The following is a 23,389-nucleotide window of genomic DNA, read 5'->3' as shown; positions in this document are numbered from 1 at the left end:
CTGTTTGATTAGTGCATCTTTGAGCCTACATTCAGTATGAGTAAAATACTCAAGTACTGTTAATATCAGATACTCTAAGACTTCTACTCAAGCTGTTTTGAAATTGGTGGCTTGTAACTTGTACTGGAGTAATTTTTGCTGTGAGGAATCTGTACTTTTACTAAAGTATGATTTTTAGGTACTCTTTACACCTCTGCGCTTTTGCTTTATATTGCTATCTTTTATTATATTATGACACTGAAATCACCTTAGTTGTGTTTAACTGTTGAATAATGGAACTCTGGATGTGACACGTGACTGTGATGTCACTGCTGTGATGTGATCAGAATTCAGAATGTTCAGAGCAGTGTTTACATCATTAGCTCAGTATTTGTGCTTTATACTAATAGCTTTGAGAAAAGAATCTTCTTTGAAGGACAATCAAAATGCAAACGTCCTACACTCGGTCTTCAGTTGAGGATATTGCAGAGGTCATTGCTTATTGATGATTTCCACCCAGATGTGACTGACCAAGTGCTGTGTACAGTATTCCAGACCCATCCGTTCAACTTCCTGAGAACTGACTCAGATTCGTTCAAGAATCGAACATCCATCCCATACATACAGTCCTGCTAATGCTGGAAAAACAGCTATTTTTGTGTATTTTTTTGTTTGAAACTAATACAATCTGTTTATTGCTTATAATGTGTTACTGATTACTGACTGTTTTACTGCTTGTAGTTATAATTTACAAGTTAATTCAAACACTGACTACGAACTTAATGTATTATTAATTTATAAAATTAGTAATTAAATACAATATATTATTATTGTCTAAATAGTGGCTGTTTAAGATGTGTCAAAGGTTTAATGTACCTTAGTCATTAATCCTTGTTATTCTAACGCCACTTTTTATTTCAACACACACATTTTATCTGAACACCACTAGACTGTTGTGACTGAATAAACGTCCAGTGTTTTCAGAAATTGTATTTTCTGTTTTCTTGTTCTCAAATGACTCTCTTTTTCCACGCTTCAGTTTTATCGATTATCCCCATCCCCATCGTAAACCCATTCATATATCCCATCCTCTTCTGCACAAGACTCGTGGTAGCAGGCCTTACAGTTGCTGCATCTGATCCACACTTCAGAAGCTTTCGGATCATCGTCTGAGCCGTGGTTTGTGAAGCAGCCTCTGCATTTGTAGGCGGGTGCTTTATTCTGTTCATTTCTTTGTTTTAAATGTTCATCATAAAGAAGGTATTCTGAGTTTCTTTGTAAATATGGTACTGTCTTTACACCCCTGTGACTCTTTTGTATGACCACAAAGTCTTTGAAGGATGTCACTTCAACAGCTGGAGGCTCATCAGAGCTGCTCTCAGTGCTGCAATGTGCAGCGTCTTTGGCGGATAGCGTGGTGCTTTCATGCCCGATGGACGTAAACTCATTTATCGGGAACATCCCCGTTGTTCTGAACACATCCTTGGCTCTTTCCACAGTGGCAGTTTTCTTCCACGCGTCCATGAAAACAGAACAATAATGTGCTTTGGCCAACTTCTTTCCTGCACACTGCTGATTCCAGCTGAGACTCGCTTCACACCAGCTGTGTTTGAAGCTCCTACACAGAGCCGTGCTGGCCGGCTGCGGTGCAGGATAGCATATGACCTCCACGTGGTTCTGCTTCATGAGATTGAGGAAGCTGAGGTTGAAGACGTGGCTGCTTTGGCCATCGAGGAGCAGAAGGTGGGGCCTGGCGTCATCTTTCGGGAGCTGTGCCACAAACATTTCCCCCCACTCAAGGAACAGCTCTGCTGTTATCCAGCCATCATCTGATGCTCTCATGCGCATGTTTTCATTCATGCACTCATTTCTCACCTTAAACCCTTTAAAAATGATAAGCGGAGGAGCAAATGCACCACTGGCATTGAATACTGCTAGTATAGTTAAGGCTGTTTCCTCCTCGGATGTGATCTGAATGCAGGGATCTTCTCCTTCCCCAACATATTGTTGAGAGGAGAACTTGTCTTGTATTGCTGATACATCACACTTCCAAATATGTGAAGGGGTGTCTTTAATTCCCAAAGCATCCAGGGTGATTTTGTAAGTTGTGAACCATTTTCCCAGCTCTTCTTCATTCAACCTTGTAGCTGGTGATGTGGTCTCAGGTTTCTTTATTTTCAGCCCGGGGTTTCGCTTCATAAAGCCCTCGAACCAGTAATAGCCTGCCTTTTGCTTCTCTTCTGAAAACCCTCGGATGCCATTTATCTTGGCAAACTCAAAAGCAAGCGACTGAACATCAGTCTTCCTCAACGAGAAGCCTCTCTCTGAAAGCAAGGTGAGAAGGCGCGCTAACTCCCGCTCAGATTCAACAGGGATGAATGGCTTTCTTCCAGATGCATGCTCGGATCCCTCGACGAGTCCTTTCACGCGTCTCTGAAGGGTCGTTTTCGGCACGTTCCACTTCCTTGCCAGCAATCGTAGCGCAGGCTTCTGCCCAGACTCAGCCTGCGCTTTATACTCCTCTATTGCAGCTTTCATACGCTCCTCACTCCACTGATTCATCTTTAGACCTTTTCTTCCTTTAAACTCACTCTGCATTTCCATTTTTCCTTGAAAAGATAAAAGTCGGAATGTTGTTGAATTAGGTCTAATATTCTGGCATCCCTATTACTCAACTAATATTATTATATTTTGCACAAATACACCTTCTAGAATGAACTAGAAATCAATTATTTATTTTTAAGCTATAATTTGCTACATACACTGCCACTCATAAGTTTGGGATCAGTAAGATGAAAAAAAAAGTCTCTCATGCTTATCAAGGTTGCATCTATTTGAACAAAACTACAGAAAAAAGTAATATTGTAAAATATTATTACAATTTAAAATAACTTTTCTATTTTAATATACTGTAAAACATAATTTATTCATGTGATACAAAGCTTAATTTTCATCAGTTCTCTCTCTCTCTCTCTATGTGTGTGTGTGTGTGTGTATATGGGTTTGTGTATGTATTACATATATGACCCTGGAGCACAAAAGCAGTTTTAAGTCTCTGGGGTATATTTGTAGCAATAGCCAAAAAAAAACATGGTATGGGTCAAAATTACTGATTTTTCTTCTATGCCAAAAATCATTAAGATATTAAGTGAAGATCATGTTCCATGAAGATATTTTGTAAATTTCCTACTGTAAATATATTATAACTTAATTTTTGATTAGTAATATGCATTGCTAAGAACTTAATTTGGACAAATTTAAAGGCGATTTTCTCAGTATTTCTATTTTTTTTGCACCTCAGATTCTAGATATCCAAATAGTTGTATCTTGGCCAAATATATACATATATACAGTATATATGTATGTATATATATATATATAGAGAGAGAGAGTATATAATGCTATATTCTGACTATTTGACCAACAGTCTGCAGCAAAAGTTGATCTTCATAAGTCCTAATTCAAAGTACTCAAATCTTCAGACAGCAGAAGAGAAACATTACATTAGCATCCAATTTAGCACAGCTACACTGGGATTATTAGAAAACACCAGGCTTATTGCATGATCCATGACAGAGTAGTTCATGTAAGATAATGAATGATCATGTTTAATCAGAATAGAGTAGTGTCCCACATTAACAGACAGCTGCTGTCCCACTTTACCTAACACGTTAAGCTAAGCTAAGTGGGTCACTACTTTAAATATCCTTATGAATTATCACACGCAATTGCCTATTAATTAATAAAACTATTTTAACGCAGAAATACAAAATGAGATCTTTTTAATGAATGATCATATAAAGGCTTTTACGCAGAGTATTTATCAGCGCACTTACCATGTGCTTGTTGTGACCGATTGTGTTGACGCTAGACCACGCCCACCACAGTGACGTCAGGCAAATGAAAACCAGTGCGATATAGTAATTATTCATGAATGCTATAATATGATTGGCTCTTGATATTTTAAGGGCACTCCAGCGTGAAATGAATTTGACCCACTTTACCTGATGTCCCACTTTTTCAGACATCAATCTAAATATAGTTCTGAAATGCAAAGCTCTGGTTTCCTGCGGGAGCTGCAAACTGGTTTACATTAAAGGCAGGTTCTGAAATACCCTTATCAATAAGGATTCAATATTAGAGGATGGAAAGGCCATGCAGAAGGTTTCTAAACTCCACAATCAGTTTTCAGGCCCTAAAGTTTCTTAGTTACAGCATATAGCAGACACTTTATTCAAAGCATCTTACAGTGCATTTCAGCAGACAGTCCCAATAATGATGAAAGTAAAGAAGTATTTCAATCTCAGAAACAGTGTTGTTATTGTTAACTAAATAAAAGAATAATAGGCTAAATATTTTAAATTTGAAAACTTTTTGTCTGTGCTTGCATGTACTTTATTCAGTTAAACTGTTCACTCTTACCCTGACCTTTTACTCTGCTTTGTAATTTTTGCTCTGCTGACCTTTTACATTATCGACCTAAACCATGAGGACAAGTTGTCCCAGTATTAGACAGTGCAATGTCACAAGAACAAGCTTATTTCAGTGAGATTACTACTGATGAATGTGTGAGTCAAGGTATCCTTGAGATTAAAGTAAAAACCTCCACAGCTCTTTTTTTTAATATAATGTAATGATTTGATTTGATTTGAGTTGATTCCATTCAAGTAAAGCCCCATAAAAAAAAAAAAAAAATAATTTTTTTTTTTTTGTTTTTTTGATGTTATTTTTTTTGTAATAAATGTTGTCATGGTGGTTTTTTTACCTAGTGAATAAAATAAGTTACCTGTGAACTCCCAAGATAAAAAAAAAAAAAAAAAAAATAGTAATTTGGACTGAAGAAATAAACAGCTTAGTGGTTATGTTGGTTAACTGGTAAACCATAACTATGTACATTTTGCTTTTTTGAAATGATGTTTTAACGTAATAAGCAGTCATGTAGCTTGAATGGTCTTTTATTGAACTGTAAGTCATCATATTGGCTAAAGTAACCAGCAGAGGGCAGAATAACACTTTATATTGCAGTAGTCAGATGATGGCAGCTTAAAGTTTCTCCAGTCGTTTCTGTTAGTTATTGAGAATATTTTTTTTTTTTACATTGGTCAAAATATACAGCTCTCACACTCGTTCATTCACTCAAGCAGCTTCATGAGGTGCATCCTGGGATGCTGTAAAATCATATTGAAGAATTATTTAAGCATTCACTGAAGCAGAAGTGTTTCAAACTCATAAAATATATTTTAGTCAGGTGTGTACATTCAGACTTTTGACTGGCCTTGTATAACGAGCTCCTCAGGCTGTACAGTAATGAAGGCTACAGAAAACATCTAAAAGGTACAAAATGTTAAGATTAATTTGACATGCAAATAGGGCTTCTCATCAGCACCTTTGTGGAGAAAAGCAGGTGAAGAGAGCTAAAGAGCCCATCCTTCATCCCGCCTCTTTCTATAAATTTGGGACACAGGCTGCATCATCTCTCCGTCTCCTTTATGAATTCATTTTGTGCAAGTTCATCTGATTGCATGTGTATATGCTAGGGATATGCCGGTATCAAATTTTCCTGTTGCGATTAATTGATAATGTTTTGTCACGGTATACGGTATTATCAAGGTATTGAAATTAAGTTTCAAAAAAAGTGGTCATAATACAGTAAAACAGGTTAAATAACTTTTTTCTTATAACAAAAATAACTGAACATTTAAATACAATAAAGCAATACAAAAAATATATTTAAAGTTAATAGTTTTACACCGATTAAAGTGCAAAAGAACTTTAAAGACCCATAGGTATCACTTTACAATAAGACCTCATTAGTTAACCTTAGTTAATGCATTAACATTCACAATGAGCAATAGCTACATTTGCTACAGAAGTTATTAATCTTTGTTAAAAAAAATTCAAGTCTTAGCTCATGTTAGCTCATTAAATAACAAATTTGCAACTTTCAATTTTAACAATGTGTTATTAAATATTGGAATACCTAAGATTAATGAATGTTCAGAAGAATTTTTCATTGGCAGTTTGTTAACTAATGAAGCCCTTATGTAAAGTGTTAATGAACAATAAAGAATCAAAACACTTTCTAACAATATCTAGGACATGTTGTAGTCCAGATTAAAATGGAAAAATTTTATGGAAATATATAAATATTATTTTATATTATTTAAATGTTTAGAAAGTAGCAGCTATTTTTATTTATGGGGTTTCCAGTGAAAGGTCTGCATTTTCTGCAGTTTAGCGCCATCTGCTGTCAGAGAGTGAATGTGCTTTCATTTAGCGCATCTCTCACGTGTTCCCCCATGTGCTTCTCATGCGTGCTTGTTTACATCAGAGCTCACACGTGTCTATAAAGCAGAATACAGCAGTGTTGTGCATTTTGACCAGTTGATGGAAAAAGTATTCTTAAAATGCATTCCGAATTCTGAATAATTTGTAATTACCTAATATCGGCACATGTCTAGTATATGCATATTCACATAGCTAGATCATCTCCATTCTTTCATTATATTCAGATCCGTCTCCCAGGAGCTCATCCCACGTTTCCATTTCAGTGCACTGTCAACTTTAAACTGCCTGTTTATACGGTGATTACTGACTTAAACTATCAATTAAAAATTTCTAAAAAGACTATATAATAAAGGCCATATCATAGCATAAACAAATTAATATATTTGTTTGAAATATAACATCCCAAAAAAAAAAAAAAAAAAAAGGATTTACAATACAAAAATATTGTACATGCAATATAATGGGTATATTTATATTTTATATTTTTGTATTGTAAATCCCTTTTTTTTTGGATGTTATATTTCACATATATTATTATTTAGGACATTTTTATGCATAAGTTGGCATACAGCTTTTGAAATGGCATGCACATCTAAGCATAAGTTATAATAGCATTGGAATATCTTATTCAATGTAACTTCACATTACATCTGTTTTAAAGAGGCTTTTACATTCCTCCCAAAAAGGAAGTGTCAACCTTTACGCAAAGACATTTCCTTATATATTAAATTGAATGTATATTGAAAATATACAGAATAATTTGTGTTATTACAATATAGTGAATAATTCATCAGAATTGCCACTTTTTCTATTTAGAAATTGAGACAATTTTACTTGCATAGATATAGGTAACTTAAACTTCATTATATATAGATGTACATACATATGGTATAATGATGATAAAATGTGGTAGTGTATACTTAAACATATGCAATATATATTTATATGGGAACACATGCAATTTATGTATTGAACTAGGAGGATATATACTGTATTTGTAAAAAAAGAGTGTAAAATCTTATTTTCCACACACCATGTTACCAAGTGAAACAAGTTTAAAAATGTGCTCAGCATCATGTAAACCCATGCATTAATTAATGAAAGAGAGGAATTAATCAAGCATTAGACTGTTCACGGAGGCTGGTGTGGTAAAAAACAAAAACAAGCAAGCAGTCATCAGAAGTGTGATCACTTTCACGCCAGTCCCTCGTATGGTCCTCCAGTGAACAGTCCTTCTGATCCAGACAGAGCAGCAGAACAGTGGCAGGTCCATGGGGAGAAAAAAAAGAAAGAAACAAACTCACTTTGTGGCCACTTTTTCTGTAACGTGTTGTTCCATTTAAAGCGCACAACAGTATTATCCAAAAATAATCTTTTAGTTATAAATCCACACAGGAGAATCACAGTAACACACAACAGAAAAACAAAAAAAACTTACCACAACTGAACAGAACAGGGCACAGGGGCGTTGCACAAGATCCCGGGCCCTATGCATAGGCAGTCCTGATGGGCCCCCATGAAAATATCCAGGTAAAATAAAATATATTCCAGATTTTTCAAGGGCCCTCTCATCCTTTGGGGCCCTAATAATCAGTACTGGTTTTACCCCCAGTCCAACACCCTGACAGGGCGCATAAATAAGGAGACTAATGAATGAGTGACAGCTGCAAATCATAAGTAACCATAGAAAAAACTCAGGATTTGTAGGAAATTAGGGGAAGAGACTTAAAAGAGGGAGGAGTATAAATGAACATCCATTAACTGTCTGTGACACACATTTACTATACAGTATGGAAATATATTACTTAATATATGTGACCCAGGAGCACAAAAGCAGTCTTAAGTCTCTGGGGGATATTTGTATCAATAGCCAAAAAAACATTGTATGGGTCAAAGGTCTTTTATGCCAAAAATCATTAGGATATTAAGTAAAGATCATGTTCCAAGAAGATATTTTGTAAATTTCCTACCGTAGATATATCAAAACTTAATTTTTTGATTAGTAATATGCATTGTTAAGAATTCATCTGGACAAATTCAAAGGTGATTTTCTCAGTATTTTGATTTTTTTGCACCCTCAGATTCCAGATTTTGAAATAGTTGCATCTCGGCCAGATATTGTCCTCTCCTAACAAACCATACATCAATGGAAAGTTTATTTATTCAGCTTTTAGATGATGTATAAACCTCAATTTCAAAAAATTGACACTTAAGTCTGGTTTTGTGGTCCAGGGTCACATATTGCATTATTTTTCGGTATATTCCCATAAATACTGCCGGAACAGTGGTCCATCAATATGGGCTTCTCCGTGAGCCATCCTTAAATTCTTAGATTTGTTCCGTCCGGTCTTGAACGTTTGATTACATCCTGCTTCGATGTGTATTACCCAGCAGCCTTCAGGACTCATCCACTGTAATCACTTGATTCTCACACTTGTAAAATCATTTAAATAAATAAATAAATAAATTCTGTGTATTAGGAAATCAGCCTACGAAAATCTTCAAAAGCCACTTCCCAGGAAAAACTCATGGATTACACACCACATTTCAGAAATATATTGAGGCACATTCAGAAGCCTTTTCACTTTTTCGCTCCCCCTTCATTCTCTCTACAGCTGCTTACACACACATTTAAGATGTTCACTTGTTTGTGACCAGTTTTCCCCACACCGAAAGTGTGCTGCTGTAAGAGCTGATGTCATTCCAGTGCCTGATGTGGCCTTAGAAAAGCACTATTTGATGTATCAAACAGCAGCCCCATAAAAAGACAAAAGCGAGATATGAAGAAAAACTGCTGCGTGTCAGACTCTGAAAGCTTTTCAAGCTCAGGTCAAAGTTATAAACCTTCGAGAGGATAACAACCGCCTATTCAGTTTCCATTGCCTGTGTGCCATGCTGCGAAGTTACTCTTCCTGGAAAAATACCACATTTATTCAGAAAAGCACTGAACAGAGGACAATATCTCAAACAATACTCACACGACAAGTCCTTTAAGTCCATTCGACTCATTACAAATCCAGAACAAAGGGAAAACGGCATGAGCTTTGTCTAAACCGAGGCTAACAGCCTGACAAGCCCTTGTAAATCATCTCATTACTGGATTTCTCCACAGACCTCCATCTACCTGACTTCTTCAACTCTTCAGTCAGTGCTTGACGTCAGAGTTAAGACTTGGGCTTATTCCTTATTTCTCCCCACATTTAAAGGTTAGATTCATTATTAGCATCCCGCGAGGGACTTGAAAGCTTCAAATATGCAAAAAGGCCAACACGAATGAGCAGAGGTCCCACAAGCACATTAAGAGGGGGGGAAATAAGCAAAATAACCTCATCACTAAGTTGCATTAAAATTTAAAGAGCTGCAAAGCAAACGGAGATAGCTTCACACGGAATCGCTAGCCTGTGTGTTCGAGTGCTAATTGCTATGTTCGTTTTCCCACCGGCCGGCCGACGCTCCGCTCAGACTTTGATTAAGCGAGAGCTCACCAAGCACAAAGAGCATTATCACACTTGACATTTGAGTTGTGTAAATGAAGCATTTTGAGAATTTCCCCTAAAAAAGCCAAAGTCTGTTCTCCAGGGCTGATGAGGGAGCACTTAACTCAGCAAATCACTCCAAAAGACATTCCTCAGCCCTAAAGATAATGCCTCCTGTGATCAACCGCAAAGCCAAAATGGGCTCTCGAGTCACACGGATTTAGTGATAATGGCCCGAGTGAAGTTTTTAAGACCATGCTTGAGTTTGCGACTCGACTACGTCATTGTATCTGTCAAAGTCTGAGAAAAACAGCCCATTCTACAATTCAGAAAGAAGCTTTCCATCTATTTAAATCTGACAGCACACCGACTTGGAAACATTGACGCACTCTCTCGAAAATACTAATAAATGCCATAATGTCAAGGTGAAAGTTCAGAGAATGCGACTCAGGAGGTTATTGGGAGAGCTTTTAAAGCAGTTTATGGTCCATCAAATTGGTAAAGGGAAATAAGCTCTGGCACCGGCTAAGGTGAGCGAGGAGCTGCACGCTCTGAACCTCATTACTGCAGGGCTCACTGCCAGTCTGCTGTTTTTCACATTGATTTATAATTATAGCTGGGCTTCCTTCTCTCAACAAGAGAAAAGGTACATATGGGGTGAATGTAAACATCTTGTACAGTAGGTCATAGATGATCGACTGAAAGAGTGAAGATGTTAGAGAGGCATCTACAAGACAAGATGCATAAATGTAGATGCATAAATATGAGAATGAGTTAAAATGTTTGGAATATCATACTACCTTATGACACTTGAGACACTTTTTTTTCACTATAATACAACAGAATAGCATGAAATTTATCATGAACACTTTTCAAGCTAAAAAAAAGTAAAATAAAATAAAATAAAATAATTAATTAATTAAAAAATTAAATAAAAAGTATTTGTAGTTGTCAAAAAGATCACCAAGGCTGCTCTTATGTATTTTAGAATTTAATTGTTTTCTATTAGAATATATTTTAAAATGTAATTTATTCCTGTGATCAAAGCTGAATTTTCATCATAATTACTCCAGTCTTCAGTGTCACATGTTTCTTCAGTGATTTTAGATTAGATTAGATTAGATTCAACTTTATTGTCATTGCACATGTAAGGTACAAGGCAACACAATGCAGTTAGTATCTAACCAGAAGTGCAATAAGCAGTAATTACAGGATATACAGTGTCTACAATATGTTACAAATGTACAATAAATATACAGAGAAGGCAGTACTATGGACATAATTTACAGATTCTTAAATACTATCAGCATTATATACAGATGGGTGTGCTATGAACATACTATACAGATGGATTATGTAATAAATGTATGTACACTATAAGCAAAAACTATGAACATATGAACATCATTTCCACTAGTGCAATGGACAGTAAAAAAGTGCATAGAAAAAATATTCCAGTGTGCAAATGGATCATTCAGTATTCTGGAAGAACAGACAGTAGTGCAAGTAATAACAAGTGAACTGTTTTTTTTTTTTTTTGTAAACCAGACGTAGTGATCAGGAGGGGTGAGGAGTGTGTAGTGGTGTGTGTGTGTAGGGTGGTGGTGGTGGTGGGGGTGTCAGAGGGCAGAATTCAGTAAGGAGAAAGCTGTAGGGAAAAAGCTGTTCCTGAGTCTGCTGGTTCTTGTCCGGAGGCTCCTGAAGCGCCTCCTGGAGGGCAGGAGGTTAAACAGTCTATGGTCAGGGTGAGAGGAGTCCTTAAGAATGCTGCGAGCTCGACGTAGACAGCGTTTTCTCTGGATGTCCTCAATAGCAGGAAGTGTTGTCCCTGTGATGCGCTGGGCGGTTTTCACCACCCTCTGCAGTGCCTTGCGGTCAGCAACTGAGCAGTTCCATACCAGACTGTAATACAACTGGTCAGGATGCTCTCGATCGCACACAAAAAAGTTCACCAGTATGGCTGAAGACAGCTGGTTCTTTTTCAGTGTCCTGAGGAAGAAGAGGCACTGGTGAGCCTTCTTGACCAGGCTGGAGGTGTTTGTGGTCCAGGAGAGGTCCTCCGAGATGGTGGTTCCCAGGAACTTGAAGCTGGAGACACGTTCAACAACCATCCCGTTAATGTGGATGGGGTCATGCGTGCTTCCTTTCTTCTTCCTGAAGTCCACAATGAGCTACTTTGTCTTGCTGGTGTTAAGGAGCAGGTTGTTGTCAGTGCACCATGCGGCCAGGTGCTGTACCTACTCCCTGTAGGCAGTCTCATCATTGTCTCTGATAAGGCCAATCACCGTGGTGTTATCTGCAAACTTAATGATGGAGTTGGATCCATGCACAGGCTTGCAGTGGTGGGTGTAGAGGGAGTAGAGGAATGGGCTCAGCACACAGCCCTGTGGTACGCTGGTATTTGAGTGTGATGGTGGTGGAGCAGGTGTGGCCTAACCTAACATGCTGAGGTCTGTTGGTCAGAAAGTCCATAATCCAGTTTCAAAGGAAGGTGTTAATGTCCAGGTCTCCAAGTTTTGTGGTCAGCTTGGAGGGAATGAAAGTGTTAAATGCTGAGCTGAAGTCAACAAACAACATCCAAGTGTGTAAGTACCGAGTGCAGCACTGTGCATACTGCATCCTCTGTGCTATTATTGCTAGGGTAGGCAAATTTGTGTGGGTCCAGTGTGGGTGGGAGGCAGTCCTTGAGGTGTACTAGGACCAGTCACTCAAAGCACTTCATAACAATAGGTGTGAGTGCTACGGGGCGGTAGTCATTCAGGCACGTCGGGGAGGAGTGTTTTGGCACTGGCACAATGGATGTGGACTCAAAGCATGTTGGCACAGTTGCTTGGGTGAGGGACAGGTTGAAAATGTCTGTGAATACCCCTGCAAGCTGTTTTGCACATGCCCTAAGCACACGTACAGGAATGCCGCCCGGGCCAGCAGCATTGTGTGCATTGATCCGGCTCAATGCAGTGTAAACATCTGTGGAGGTCAGTTTGAGGGGTTGGTGGTCTGCTGAGAGTGTGATCTTGGTGGCCGTCTCCTTGCTGTCACTGTTGAAGCGAGCATAAAAGTAATTTAGCTCGTTAAGGAAGGAGGCTTGTAGTCACTGATGACCTGGATGCCCTGCCACATGCGTCGGGGGTCAGAGTTGGAAAAGTGCTCCTCTACCTTTAGCTTGTAGCAGTACTTGGGCTTTTTGATGTCCCTTCTCAGGTTAGCCATGGATTTGCTGTAGGCTTGAGCATCATCTGATCTGAAGGCAGTGTTGCGGGCTTTCAGCAGGGGTCACACCTCCTTGTTCATCCATGGCTTCTGATTAGGGTTACGTTGTCATCTGTTTTTTTGTTGTAACACTGTCCATGGTGGTGTTGATGTAATCCAGTACAGAGGAGGTATAGATATATTTGATGGTCCTCACTGATGGCCTTACATGGTTGATGAGGGGTGAATACTTAGGGGTGAGAAACAAAGAAAGGTGATCAGGCTGTCCGAGGTGGGGGAGGGGGGTCGTGATGTAAGCTCCATCAATGTTTGTGTAAATATGATCCAGAGTTTTTCTCCTCTAGTGTGGCAGGAAACATGCTGATGGAATTTGGGGAGTGCTGCTGATTTTATTAAAATTATCAATGTAAAAAAAAAAAAAAAGCTGTGCTGCTTCATATTTTTGTGGAAACCATGATACAGTTTTTTCAGGTTTCTTTGATGAAAAGAAAGCTCAAACAAGAAGATAATTTTTTGTATATTTAGAATTTTTTGAATATTTAATGTAAACATCTTCACTGATACTTTTGATCAATTAAACAGGTCTGTGCTGGATAACAGTATTAATTTCTAAGTATTAAACTATTAATTGATTTAGTAATTAATATTAAATTACAATAAATTATATGATTAATGTAATTAATATAAAATGAATAATACATTTATTAAAAAATGACTAATTTAATAAACACACACGCACGCACGCACGCACGCACTCACGCACACACAAACACACACACACACACACATATATATATACATATATATATGCCAAATGTTTATAATCATTGCATAATACTTACTGTTTCACTTACTATTTTTTAAATATATTAGGCAGTATATTGTGTTTCCTATACAGTCTAGTATAACATTCTGAACATGGCTATTGTCTTTAAAGAACAAATGTATTGCTTTAACAGCTGTTTCTAGTCAGCATCATATGAAAAATTCCAGTGCACAAATTTTTATTTAGTCTACTGTACATATGTGGAAAACAAGTTGTTTCCCCTACGAGTGGATCATATCTGTCAACATCTGCATAAGAAGAAAGGGCCATGTGGCGAAGAGTTTTACTCCTCTCATAATCACTGTCAGATCTCACAAATGTATCCAAAAATATAATTCTGCTTTATTATGATCTGTCTATATCATCTTTAAATAATATACAAGGATCCATTTTGATTGACAGTATTGGTGTGCAAATCTGGCAAGATATTTTAATAAAACACAAAACACATAAGGATTAATAACATCTCATAGTCTTTAATTATTATTTTTTAGAGCTGTCACATAGCAACAGAAAAAGTAATACACATAGCTCCCTGAAAGAGAAGCCTTACATGAAAATATCAATCTGAAATCCACCAAAATAAATACTGAGTTTACAAAAGATCTACAACTTGTTGGGAGATTTACAACACATTCATGCTTAGAACTTCTGCGCTCAGGGCCTCGAGGTGTTCGATCACGCTTTATATGTGAGCTTTCAGGGCCGGGAATCAGGTTCAGGGAGAGTTATTTCTAAAGCAAATCTTTTCAAAGCAATAACTCATGGCTCATGTAGGAGTGTTTTTGGTTCTGTCATGGCTACGGAGTACCAGAATTTCCCCAAATCCTTCCTTCCACATCCATCGGCGCTCAAAACAGCATGCATTTCCTGTTTTCTGCTCACGGTTGCTAAGCTTCAACCGTTGCAAAATCTCCATCTTTAAACAACATAATGACATCCAAAGAACACAGATGGGAAATTGTGCAAGTTGTTCGCCCAACAAAACCGCATACTGTTAGATAATGGCAAATTACCTCAGAATTAAAAGGTGCTACATAATTCAAAGTGTACAAATTAAATAGTTTGGACATTATAACTCATCAGATGCCTGCGGGCGGCTGGTTTGCCTTTGATTGTACTTTATAACCTCTTAAAAGGAAACATTTTCAACCACTACCAGCATGAATTTGCACAATTTCACAATGCTCTGTACATCTGTAAGATAGCTGTGAAGGCACGGCCATGTACATGTTTGATTGTAAAAAAAACAACAAAAAAACAAGTAGCCTGGCATACAACTTATCCAGACATTGCTTCCAATGACACGCTAGATTCATGGCCAGCGTTCGCTGATACACCAGACTGGAAGAAGAAACGCATTCGACTAAAGCATTTAAAGGAACACACGGACCACTATCAAATCATTTGCATAAAAATATATTCCTATGTACAATAAAATCAAACTAAGCTCTACCTTTAGAAATTAAATATCGGTTGATAAAACATGAGAAGATGTGAAAAGAAGCTGAAGTGGGCATGGAGCTAGGTAATGTAGCTAGCTCTGATCGCATTGGAACAAATAAAGCCATTGGTTGATCAAATCTTAGTGTCTTATTTGTTCCTTCATCATGTCACCACGGTGGAATGATTACACTTATCAAAACTGATCACGAGAGTCAAATTCATTCGTCAACTTTCATATTCCTCATATGATATTGGTTTGGTCTGCGATAACATGTTCGTGACCAGAATACTGAACGACTTGTGGATGCAATAATCTTCGTATTGTAAAAGTGCAACAAGTGCTTTATTTGCAGGAGAGGTTTACATTTTAATATCAGGAAACGAATGCACGAGGACAGTGCTGAGCTGTACATGTTTCATTTTTAGTGTTGTACGTGTGTCGCCGTCAGTACATCCCTGCAAAATAGCAATTAAGACCAAATCTGTTTTTCTGATGGCTGACACATAAAACATAGTTGTTTAAAAATATTTACATCTCAAAGATCAATTCAAACAATTGCTGTTCCCCGAAGGTAATTCATTTTAGGCAGAGGCACGCTTCAGCAGACTGGTAAGTGCTGGAATGAGGGATGGAGATTGTTCTGGGTCAGTTCTGCTATATCCAGGCTCTCTGAGGAGCGTGTTTATTGGGGTCCTCGGGTCTGGAAGCGAGCTTTAGTATGCCACATCACTGCTTTGGGAGGTTTTAGTTAGAAATGTCAAGGAACAAAAATTCATCTGCATGGTTTTTCCATGAGATTTGTTTTCTCAAGACAAAATTCTGCAGCAGCTGTATTTCCTCTCCTTGTAATCATTCACGTGACATATTCTTAAAGGGATAATTCACCAAAAAATACAAATTCTGTCTTTATTTACTCAACCTCATGTCACTCCAAAACTGGACTTCATTTCTTCCATAAAAAATGAAAGGAGAATATCGCAATGTAACAAAAATTTGATTCACTTAATTAATTAAAAAAAAAAAAAAAAAAAAAAATTGGTTCTCCTGTAATTCTGTGGTGCTAATTATTATTGTACTATTTATTTTCATGTAGCATCAATATTTTGGTAAATATTTAGGTTAGGCTAATTTTAGAACTCATTAATTATGAAGCATTGGTTTGGTACAGATAAGTTTTTGTAGTTATTTTGGAAGGTTTTTTTTTTAAAGGTATTTTGCTTTTGCAAGGAAGTTTCTGTAACATTCTGTAACTTTCTGTGATATTCTAATCTTTCAGGAACATTCCAAAACATTATGGGACTAGTTATAAAAGACAAAAAATCTAAATGTTTATGTTAAACTGTTATTATTCATGTACCATGTCATTTTTATACTCGAGTAATAGCAGATTAGCTTGAATAAGATGTCAACATTTTTTCTTTTAGTTTTCATGAGCAATGTTAATTATACATAAAAAATAATGTGATTTTTGTATTCAGCATGTCAAACTTCATAAGTAAGCAATAAAAAAAATGCTGTATTTCCTCATATTAAAATATTTCCAATCCAGAAATTCAGGTAAAATTTTGCCGGTAAAAAGCTGTCTATTTTCAACAGTGTAGAAATGTTTGAAGCACAGCTCATATAGAAGTCACTTTCAAACCAAGCAGATTTCTATTGGTCAATGTGGCAAATTTGTTTGACCAACTTTAAACCCGATGCAAAATCTGTGTGGAAAATCTTTTATCTTTATGTGAAATTCTCAACTGTGTGGATTCCTATTTAAATGACTGGATTTCGCCTGCAAAAATTTACTGCACAACAATAAATGAGATCGTACCTTAAGTTGCTATTCACTTAAAGGATTTTGAATATAACACAAGAAATACAGTTTGAAATAACATGAGGGTGAATAAATAACAAAAGTAAATTGTCATCATTGGATGAACTACCCCTTTAAGAACTTTTGCAAGAACAACTTCAGGTCATGTCTTTTCAAACATTTCAGTCTTGCGGTAAGCGATGGTCATCTTTACTAAAGCTAAAACATTTTAAGACACAGCATCTTGGAGAACTGGCCCTGGTTGCTGTCAGCAAAGCTTTTGTTTAGAGTGGCCTGACACGTTCTCAGTCAGCAGGCATCACGTCAGAGGAGATCCTCGCACTGGAAACTATTGTGGAAATGGCTGCGTTTAGTGATGCATGTGAAGCGCAGATCTGACCTGACTGAGAACAGTCACCCGTGAGTCTGAGACATCTGTCATATTCAGAGAGGAGCCAAATTACATCAACTAGCCTGTGAGCAGTACATCTCATTCCCCAAAGAGCTTCAGAAGTCTTATAGAACATAAATGAGATTTCAGTTCATAATAAGATAATGGACACATTATGATTTCGTTTAGCCAGATTTCATGGGTAGAAGAAAACAAAAGTTAATTTCCTGTCAGAATCCTTTGCATAAGGATGAATCATTTGAATCTAAAAAAGTTTAAAAAGCTATGTTTGTATTAAATCATTTTAAACAATTTTGGGGCATATATTTATGGAAGTCTTTTTCTGCCACTTAATAAGAATTTTTTTTTGACTTTTTATCTTAAATTCTGACTTTTTTTTCGAAGAACTGTGATATATAAACTTGCAATTGTGAGTTATAACATCAGAATTACTGGATATAATGTTGCAACTGTGTGTTATAAAATTCTGAGGAATAATGTTAGAAATGTGAGATATGAACTCGCAATTCTGACTTTTTTCTGAGAATTCCGTGATACAAACTGCGAGTAGATAAATTGCAAGTTTGTATCTCGCAATTCTGACTTTTTTCTCGCAATTCTGACTTCTTTTCTGAGAATTGTGAGACGTAAATTCACAATTGTGAGTTACAAAGTCCAATTCTGAGTGGCAAAATCACTGATATTTTCTTTCAATTGCAAGTTTATATATCACAATACTGACTTAATAACTTGCATTTGTGTGTTATAAAGTCAGAATTGCGAAATATAAAGTTGCGAGTTTAAATTTAGCAATTCTCAGTTTTTTTCTTGCAATAGCGAGTTTCTATCACACAGTTCTGAGAAAAAAAAGTCAGTATTGTGAGATTAAAATTCACAATTACTTTTTTTTTTTAATCCAGTGGCGGAAACAGGCTTCCATACATTTTTGAAATAGGCTGTATTAATAGAAATGTTCTGTAAAATTACTTGTGTTGAATTTAAAAAATGTGCACATAGATGCTGGAATTGTCTTGGAAACAAGAAAAGGCCTGTTGTCTTTAACACTTTACATATTAAATTCATGTGACAGTGCTATATTATATCTATTGATTTGAGAATTCATTGAAACAATAAAAAAAAAGATATATATATAAAAAAATTGGAGAAATCGCTCAGCAATGCTCCCAGCTCTACCTCTTAATACTGTGGTGTGAATTTGTGAATTTACTTTTTCATTTATAGAACAAAAAAATAAATCTTTCTTTTAATAGAGTGTCATCTTAGCTATTCAGCATTCGTGCCGTACCTTTCAGGAAGTGTTATCCTGACTGTAGAGCTAATAGAAGCCGCTCTGGATAAAGCTTGAAAGATGTGTTTTTGGTTTGGAAGTCGTATTCCCAGGAGAACCAAAAAGGAAACAAACACATTGGGATAACCCTTACCAACATTCCTTTGCAGTGGAAATTTGTATCCTAAAATACAGACCAGATACCTTTGGCAACATTGCCCTTTCCCTCATTGTTCAGCAGCTCTTTGAGCAAACAGTTCAGTCCAGCTCCCTGTCCTCGACTCGTGAACGGCTCTGGTCGGGTCTGAGCTGCAGGCAGGGCGGTGAGAAATATCACCTTCCAGTCATGCTCCTCATTAGAGGGTGGCCTGTGTCAGAAACATGACTCCTGGGACTCTGTGTCGTTCTGTATTGAGAGTTTCTCCTGTTCAGTGTGCTTTCCATTGTGAAGAGCTGAATACCTGAAGGGACAAAAGAAACCAGGACACCATTTCAATTACACTGTCACAATCTCATATTCATCTCTCTATGAGCTGTTAGATGAACGCTCAAGCAATATAGGTATCATATAAATCATACAGTGCTGAAACATTTGGTTGACAAAAACCTCTAACGCTAAGAATATTAAGAGCTCCTCTGATATGTGCACTTGATTTGACAGAAGAGTTATTGTTGGCCTTTTCACAAATATTAAAAATGTTTATGGCACCCAAAAAAATGACACATACATTTGAGCATGTAGATAGACCTACAGTACAGTACGTCTCTCACTTGGATAAATGACTAAGGCAGAACACATTGCCTTGCAATTGCTTCTTTTCTTTCTCTGTATCCGCACCATCCACGAACCTCCTTTTCTTCCAGGTCAAAAAAATAAATAAAAATTAATTACAATCTGTTGATAAACAAGCAAACTAAAGGCAATTCCTGCAGAGCAATTGGGCATGAAATTCACCTGATTTAGAAAGGAAACATGCAACATGTATTCAGTGAAGCAGAACCCAAAATTGCTGCCACATTGCTGCTTTATAAATGTATGTCAGCCCTGCACAGCCTGAGCACAGCCTGAGACATCTGTCAAATTAACACGATCTACTGCAAACTTACAATACTTCCCGATAGACCCCAGTAATAATGTCTTGATCATGCTGGTACATCCATTCTGGATATTAGCTGGCCGGATTAGAGGCAGAGCTCATTAACTTACATGAACATGAGCTTTGGGTCACACACACACACACACACACACTGAGGCAGGATCTACATCACTCATTCTGACAACATCATTTTTATTAATGTGTGCCGGACATCAGGGAACTGCAACGCTAGTCACTAAACAGAGCCTGAAGACTGATGGGAGAGACAGCAGTGCCATAGGGTTTGATTTAACCCCTAGAAAATATTGCAGAAAGCCACTGATATTTAGTTGCTTTCACTGAAATATTATACAGAAAGCGCACATTTAAACTGAAGCCTTTAGAAGTTGCCTTTACTTTTCTAAATGACTAGAAGACTGACACTTCAGTATGTTCATTTCACACCAGCCCTCATCATCTAAAGTTTCTTTATGTTGGAACGTGATCTGTTATTACTGTAAATATTTTCCTGTTAAAATGGTTGCAATGATACATTTTAAGCAAGAGTGAGTGTGTAAGCAAATCATATAACTGCTGCAACTTTACATATATATTTTAAAGCGTACATTACTAAACAAAAGTTTGAGGTCTGTAAGATTTTTACGTTTTTGAAAATAGTCTCTTATTCGCACCAAGGTTGCATTTATTTGATTAAATAATACAGTAAAAACAACATTAGTGTGAAATATTATTACAATTTAAAAGACCTGTTTTCTATTTGAATATATTTGAATATATCATTTATTCCTGTGATCAAAGCTGAATTGTCAGCAGCCATTAATCTTATTATTAATGTTGAAAACAGTTGTACTTCCTAATATTTTTGTAGAAATCATGATACTTTTTTTTAGGATTCTTTGTACAAATTCACACCATTTATTTAAAATATGTGTTTACTGTCATTTTCATATGTACATACATGCACTTTTAGAGTTTCATCTCCCTAAGTGATGTGAGCATAAGTATTGGAACAGTTGCCTCACAGGTCTTTCTAAGTGTTCAGCTGTGTCCTGCTGCATTAATTCTTCAGATATTAAAAGCAGGGAATATTTGTTATCAGTTATATCCATTGCTTCTGCATTCGAAGTCTTGCATTCAATGATGACACACACAAACCAGGATGAAGACGACTCTGAAAGAAATGCAAGTAATTTGGATGCTAAAAGAAAAGAGGAAGTCTATTAGAACTATAGGAAAAACAAAGAGCATGGAGAAATCAAGAGTTTGGAAATCACCGGTGACATCAGCAACCAACAACGACCTGATCGGCTGAGAAAAACAACAGTAGTTGATGACAGACAAATCATAAAAGCTGTGAAAATGAACCCTAAAATATATCACCAAAAAATCACCAACAACCTCCAGAAAGCTGGGGTGATGCTCTGTCAGTCTACAGACCGCAGGAGAATTCGACACGGAATTACAGAAGCTACACAGCAAGATGCAAACCTCTGATCAGCACAAAAAAAACAGAAAGGCAAGATTCTTCACAAATGTGAGCCAGTAGAGTTTTGGAACTGAGCTGATGGACCGATGAGACAAAGATTAACCTTTATCTAAGTGATTGGAAAGCAAAAGTGTGGAGAAAAAAAGGGAACTGCAAATGATCCTAAGCATACTTCTGTAAAGCTTGGTGGAGATGGTGTCATGGCGTGGGCATGCACGGCTGTCTCTAGAACAGGACCTCTTCATTTTAATGATGACTTAATGTATGAGGCAGTAGAATGAATTTGGAAGGGTACAAATTCATCTTGGCTACCAATATTCAAGAAAATGCCACCAAACTCATTAGCACTTCATATTGGATCAGGACCGTGACCCAAAACACCCTGCCAGTTCAGTCAAGGACTTTATCAGGGCAAAGAAATGTAAAGTCTTAGATTGCCCAAATCAATCTCCAGATTTAAATCAGAGTGAACATTAATTTCACCAGCTGAAGAGGAGACTAAAGACAGAAACTCCCCCTAAACAAGCAACAGTTGGAATTTGGCTGCATTAAAGGCTGGGGAAAAGCATTTCAAAGCATAAGACCAAGAGTCTGGTGATGTCTATGGGTTGCAGACGCACTGCTCTGATTGCACGCAAGGGATCTGCATCTAAATATTAGGTTTTAATCTTTTACATCTGCCTTAAATTCAACTGTTCCAATACTTATGCTCATATCAAATAGTGGGATGAACACTAAAAGTGCTGTCCTTTATTTGGTATAATACATTTATGTGACGAAAGATGTGGGATGAACTCTAAAAGTGCTGTCCTTTAATAATAAAATGACCTAACAATCATATTTGCAATGTCTGACTCCACAGCAGAGAAAGCAATTTTGTCTTTACTGTTCCAATACTTATGGAGGGCACTGCTTTATATATATATATATATATATATATATATACACGCACACAAAAAAAATAATTAAATAGAGGAAGAACAAGCACACGCACACACACACACACACACACACACACACACACACACACACACACACGCACACACACATATATGCTTGTATTTGCTTTATGTGACCTGATTTTCAATAGCATTTTAACGATATGCCTTTGAAATAACATTTCATAACTGTTAAAACCATTACAACAAACCACCTTTTTGTCTTTTGTGCCATCTGCACTGCTGCTTTGATGATCTTGCTCTAATTTATAGTAATAAATCTCCTAATAAATGCATGCATGCTTTTTGAATTATTTATATGACTTTTTAATTAGCACAATATTTGGATATTAGCTAGGAGACACAAAGTTCTCAGTTAGCGAGCCGTGGGGTTTACACCTAGACTTCATCTAACAGTAAACATCTGGAGCAGGATTTCCAATAAGTGCAACAACAATGTGATCAGTAAATGTGACAGATAGCCAGGTCCAGACGGTCTCGCTGCAGTGACAACTTTCCAGGCATCAGCGCTTCTTCACTTCTCCACACTCACTGACGTATGAAATTGGCAGCAGCTTATCTAAAATGCCTACAAATTCAGATCTGAGCCGTACCATTAGCTCAGTCACGAAGAGCCGAGGAACTGGAGTAACCACAGCATCCAGAGCAAAGAGACGACCAACCAACAGTGACAAAATATTTTCAAGTTCATCACAAAGACATGATTTCTTGATAGTGACATGTGCACAATCCCACCACTGTTCCCCGTGAACGGCCGCACGCTTCTGATGCTGCTGCAGGCCAGACAGAAAACAGCAGACGCTGAAATGTGCAGAAAAACCGTCAGATTTCTTGAACCCTTCATTTCCTGAAAAAATGGATGGCATTTCAGCTGGAGTCCATTTCGATGTGCATTTATTTTCAGTACGGAACTGAAGTTGTCAGAAATGTCACAGACGGAAATATGCAGCGCTGATTAATTTGCGCCACATCCAGAACAGAAGTTCACAGCAGCAATAAACAACAACAGCCTAATGATAAATAGCCTAATAAAGAAAGCAACAGCTCTGCTAAATAATGAATTAAATAGATCTTCTTTAGATGTTTTTTATGAAATTTTTCTGGAATATCTTTTTGAAGTTTATATAATAATGATAAATAG

The 23,389-nt window shown here is 37.1% G+C and overlaps 2 protein-coding genes across 3 annotated transcripts in view; both read right to left on the bottom strand.

The window, feature by feature from the left end:
* Nucleotides 1–42: 42 nt before the first annotated feature.
* si:rp71-1d10.8 lies at nt 43–3,859 on the bottom strand. The gene is made up of 2 exons (XM_019106361.2): nt 3,816–3,859; nt 43–2,588 (listed from the first exon to the last, which is right to left on the bottom strand). The coding sequence occupies exon 2, from the start codon at nt 2,581–2,583 to the stop codon at nt 1,021–1,023; it is 1,563 nt and encodes a 520-aa protein (XP_018961906.2). The 5' UTR covers nt 2,584–2,588; nt 3,816–3,859; the 3' UTR covers nt 43–1,020.
* Nucleotides 3,860–14,235: 10,376 nt separating this feature from the next.
* LOC109101455 (5-hydroxytryptamine receptor 4-like) overlaps nt 14,236–23,389 on the bottom strand; it is a 102,680-nt gene continuing 93,526 nt past the window's right edge. For both annotated transcript variants that reach the window (XM_042770375.1, XM_042770374.1), the window contains one exon: nt 14,236–19,167. Coding sequence is in view for 1 of the 2 variants with exons in the window: in XM_042770374.1 (XP_042626308.1) it covers nt 19,080–19,167 (88 nt within the window). In the remaining variant the exon portion in view is untranslated. The remainder of the gene's footprint in view (nt 19,168–23,389) is intronic.

This window comes from Cyprinus carpio, chromosome A14 (assembly GCF_018340385.1).
Source record: "Cyprinus carpio isolate SPL01 chromosome A14, ASM1834038v1, whole genome shotgun sequence".
Taxonomy (NCBI): Eukaryota; Metazoa; Chordata; class Actinopteri; order Cypriniformes; family Cyprinidae; genus Cyprinus; species Cyprinus carpio.
This window is presented reverse-complemented; position numbering and strand designations above follow the sequence as displayed.